The 4,191-nt window shown below is 37.3% G+C and overlaps 2 protein-coding genes across 2 annotated transcripts in view; both read right to left on the bottom strand.

Moving 5' to 3' along the window:
• The window catches only part of LOC107645327 (peroxidase 64), a gene marked incomplete in the record, with an annotated part of 2,277 nt that extends 1,070 nt beyond the window's left edge, over positions 1 to 1,207 (bottom strand). The window contains 3 exon segments of the mRNA XM_016349331.2: positions 1 to 376; positions 456 to 644; positions 732 to 1,207. Coding sequence (XP_016204817.1) covers positions 1 to 376; positions 456 to 644; positions 732 to 935 — 769 coding nt within the window.
• Positions 1,877 to 3,059, bottom strand: LOC107645329 (expansin-A11). Its single transcript, XM_016349334.2, has 3 exons — positions 2,853 to 3,059; positions 2,467 to 2,788; positions 1,877 to 2,385 (listed from the first exon to the last, which is right to left on the bottom strand). The coding sequence occupies exons 1-3, from the start codon at positions 3,013 to 3,015 to the stop codon at positions 2,076 to 2,078; spliced, it is 795 nt and encodes a 264-aa protein (XP_016204820.1). The 5' UTR covers positions 3,016 to 3,059; the 3' UTR covers positions 1,877 to 2,075.

Here is a 4,191-nt window from a genome sequence, read left to right as displayed (position 1 = left end):
GGAGGATGAGCTTGTAATAAGCATTGTCAAAGACGGTGTTGGTTGAGTCCAATGGGGAACCTGCATTGTTTGCCTTGTTGTGAAAGGGACATATGGTTCTGAGGTTGGTGGCAAATGATGGGTTCAAGGAAGGGTCAATGTCTTTGTTGGGGCTGAAGTTGTGAATCCTGTTTTGGAAAGAGGAGCAGTGAGCAAAACCCAGAGTGTGGCCACCTGAGAGGGCTACAAGATCTTCCAAGGAAAGGCCTCTCTGAGAGAAGCTTTGTTGTAATTGGGATATATTGAAGGTTGGAGCTGGCAACTGTCTTGTTTCAATGGCCTTTGATATCCTTCCATCTTTTCTTCCTTTAGGCACTTCCCAATAGGGTCCTCCAGACTAAAAAATACAAAGTCAATTCAAGTCAACAATTGTGAATATAATTATATTGTTACTTGTTAGAGAGTGGAAATCAGACCAGATGAACAGCATCCCTTGCGGCCAGAGCCAAAATATCAGCACAAGATACGACTCCGGGACATACGGCTTCAATTGCTTTCTTGGCGTTATCAATGACATAGAATGCATGCAATGAGATGTTGGGTGGTCCATCCTTTTCTGCTTTATTATTTCCTTTTGATTCCAGTAGAACAGACCCATCACACCCCTTTAACAAGGAAAAGCAACATTGTAACAATGTTGGAACTTAGAAGAACAAGGCCTATTATATGCACAAGGAATAAAAGTTGCATACCCTTATGAAGCAATCATGAAAATGCATCCGAAGTAGAGCAGCCGGGACAGTTATATCATTCATGGCTGCTTTATACACAGCACCCGAAACAATGGACTCTACCTGAGGACATGTGTGTTCATAGTAATCCACACTTAGTGCACTTGCTACAAAAGTGAAGGACACCATTATGGTCATCACCACTAAGGCAATTACTGTTGCCATATTTGATATTCCTAATCAGAGAATTCAACCTTAGTTTTGAGGAACAATGGGGGGAATGCTTATTCATTTATAGGGAAGGCAATGAAGATGGAGTTGTTAAGGGAATATGAAGCAGTTAGTGGAGCAGTGTTATCAAAGCATCTTCTGTTGTTGAATAAAACAATAGATGCATTTGGTACGTGCGTAGTGCGTACTTTAATTTAGTTTTTGAACCCACGCAGGTTAGTTAGTTTGTACAAAAGATATATATATGCTTCTTGACTTCTTCTTATACAGTAGTTGTCTAATTGCTTTCATTTGTTTTCTTTATTAATCATTTATTTGTGGTGAAAAATTAATTACATATTCTTGACATTACTTGTTTGTCATCGATTCCCCTACAAGTAAAGATATTACTAAAAGAGGTCATTGGTTGGAATTGGATGTGGGATGGTTTAATATTGACTTCAATCAATAGCATTCTAAAATTAATTAGTTAAGGAATGTTATTCATTTTTCACATCTAAATCTAATGATGAAGCATATGCATATGAAATATCTCAGCGTTATCAAGAGTTAAATTTGATGTGTAAATTACATTATTATGAGTTTTGAGATTTATGTATAGGCAATTGGGACAACTTATCAAGAGTTTCAAATAGGTTATACCATGAAATGAAAATCTCATATTTATATGAATGTGTGAGTGTGAGAGTGATTGTGACAGGCCAGCACATCATGTCGTGACTCTCAATCATAATCATTTTCATATGTAAATGACATAGATTCTTTACAGCATCGATCTGCATCATTGGAATTTTCATCGATGCACCATTGGTGGAAACTCTTCTAATCATCATTATTCTTAACTTCATTTATTGAAATACTAGAAAGATGTTCAAAGGAAAAAAAACCATTTAAATAATGATAGACAAGAGTGAAAAATGAACATGCCCCAACAGAGGTACAAAGAAAGAGTATTGATTCATATTAGAACAATTTATGGTATAAATTTAAACAAGTTGAAATTACATCAATATGCATGCTTATTGGAAACAATAATCCACCAAATTAAGAAGAAGAAGATGGCGGGCTGCTCCAATAAAATAATTAAGCACGCCTCAGCCGCTCTGGTTATGGTAAAAATAAATGTGAAGATTCTTATGAGAACTGAACAGGGCTAGAGAAAGTTTGGCCAAATCCCCAGTTAGATGGAACAATGTCATTGAAAAGCTTAGTTTCTCCATCAGTAGTAGTGACCCTGAATGACAAAGATTGGCCATTCAAATATGCATTGGATTGCCAGTTAGCACCCCAGTTTCTTGACATAGCCATCCACCCACTTTTTGATCCCTTTATGGACACTGATTGGATGGATCCAGCACCTCCCACATTGCTTATCAACACTAACTCAAAGTAGTCTCTCCCATTTATGCTGAATCTAACCCCTCCATGCTTCTTGCATGGCACCCTGCACCATCATATCTTAATTAGGATCATACATCATGCATCCATATATATCCTCATTAATCAAATTACAAAGTGTGGATACCTTTGGAACAGGACGGGGACGATGCCTCCTCTGTAGATGCCAATCTTTTCCCATGCTGGTTGAGCCATATCAAAGTGCTTCAGAGGTGGGTTGCACCACCCTCCATTGTTATTGGGAAGATCAAAGTTAGGAGGGCAAAAGTTTGTGGCGGTTATGGTGACTGATCTTCCTTTGATGCACCATCTTGAGTCTGCTTTGTAATCACAGATGATCTTGTAGCATTCTCCGCATGAGGCTCCATCATTGAACAAGGCTGTGCTCAAAGCCGCAGTTCTCGTCCCATACCCAGTTGCATACAGATTCCCATACCCACATGCTCCTCCTGCATTCATGCATCATTAATATCACCCTCTTATTAGAAAAAGCTATGTATATACGTTGCTTACCCATAGTTCCTGAGGCATCACTACCCCCATAGAAGGTGGCATGGGCATTGGTCCAACTTGAAGCTGAGAAAGCATATGTGAAACTGCATAATCCAATGAAGGTGGCCAAAACAAGAATAAATTTTGCCATTGTTATCCTTCTCCCACCACCCCTTAGTGCCATTTCCAAGCAGAAAAGAATTGTCCTTAAATAAGGGACCAAACTCACCAAGGATTACCCTTGCACATGTGAGCCCTGCAGTAGTAGAGAACTCATGGAACATTTTTTAATCTAATTTAATAATCTGTAAAAGCCTCAGAGGTTCTGAACATCATTCAATAATTCTCACGTTCTCTTCCCTTGGCACCTCACATGCACATCCCAACATTAGAGCCGTGAATGGATCAAAACCCCACACCCCCATTTGCTTCTTCTAATATATTTATTTGTTTAACAGTGTAAATATATTTTTCAATCGTTCACATATTGTGTGCTATTTGTGGATAAAATGACAGAACAAATGGTCTTAGATCATAAACATAATGTGTCACATGCAAATGCTTGCTAGTGTCGTTTTAATTCAGTTACATGCACATGTCACATTTTTTGGCTATATAGATTGTCAATTGTCTTTTAGCAAAAGCAAAATATATAATAATCACCGTTGATTCATTCTGAAAACACATGGAGGATATATATTTGACATTCATTTAGTTTATCACCGTTTATTAAATAATAATATACTCAAGCCTATGCATGCTACGAGCCCTATTGGCAGCACCGTCAAGCGTCCTCAAAGCTCATAGCAAGCTCATCATGGGACCTACAACAAACATGAAATGACTGCTAACAAGATTCTATATCACAGATTTTTTTTTTTTAATTTTTACACTTATGGTAGGTATGTGTTAGAAATACTATTTACAGATTAAATAAAAACGGACCTTAGTTATGTACATGCAAGTTGTAATACTAATAACTAAAACGCGTCTATACTTCTCGTGAAGTCAGAACTCAATTTTATATATTTATTAAATTAAAACTTACGCTTGTTGAAACTTGAAACTAGAAAAATCTTCTATGTGTCATTCCGCATAATTTACTTTCTTTCTCCGTAGTTCGTATGCTCCTTCTCAGGATTCTTAACAGTTTTAATTATGCAGCTGAGGCTTGGCACAGATGGAGAATTTGTATGCCTCTCATCAAGTTGTACCCAGGATCGGTATAGTGTGGGTGAGTGTGTATGTCCAAAAAAATAAAATAAAATTATACATTACTATCGTTCTAAGGACTTATATGATTCATCACTGCATAAAGCTTTTGTTTCAACAATATCTCAAATACTTCATTTCCAAAGTA

Source organism: Arachis ipaensis, chromosome B06 (assembly GCF_000816755.2).
Source record: "Arachis ipaensis cultivar K30076 chromosome B06, Araip1.1, whole genome shotgun sequence".
In the NCBI taxonomy this organism is placed as follows: domain Eukaryota; kingdom Viridiplantae; phylum Streptophyta; class Magnoliopsida; order Fabales; family Fabaceae; genus Arachis; species Arachis ipaensis.
The sequence above is the reverse complement of the archived record's forward strand: the minus strand, read 5'-3'. Positions and strand labels throughout refer to the sequence as shown.

Bases quoted from the DNA above. Each gene is read 5' to 3' on its own strand.
- LOC107645329 (XM_016349334.2), bottom strand. From the start codon at position 3,015: ATGGCACTAAGGGGTGGTGGGAGAAGGATAACAATGGCAAAATTTATT. The intron at 2,789-2,852 runs GTAAGCAACGTA...GCATGAATGCAG, and splicing joins TGATGCCTCAGGAACTATGG to GAGGAGCATGTGGGTATGGG. The intron at 2,386-2,466 runs GTATCCACACTT...ATGATGGTGCAG, and splicing joins GTCCCCGTCCTGTTCCAAAG to GGTGCCATGCAAGAAGCATG.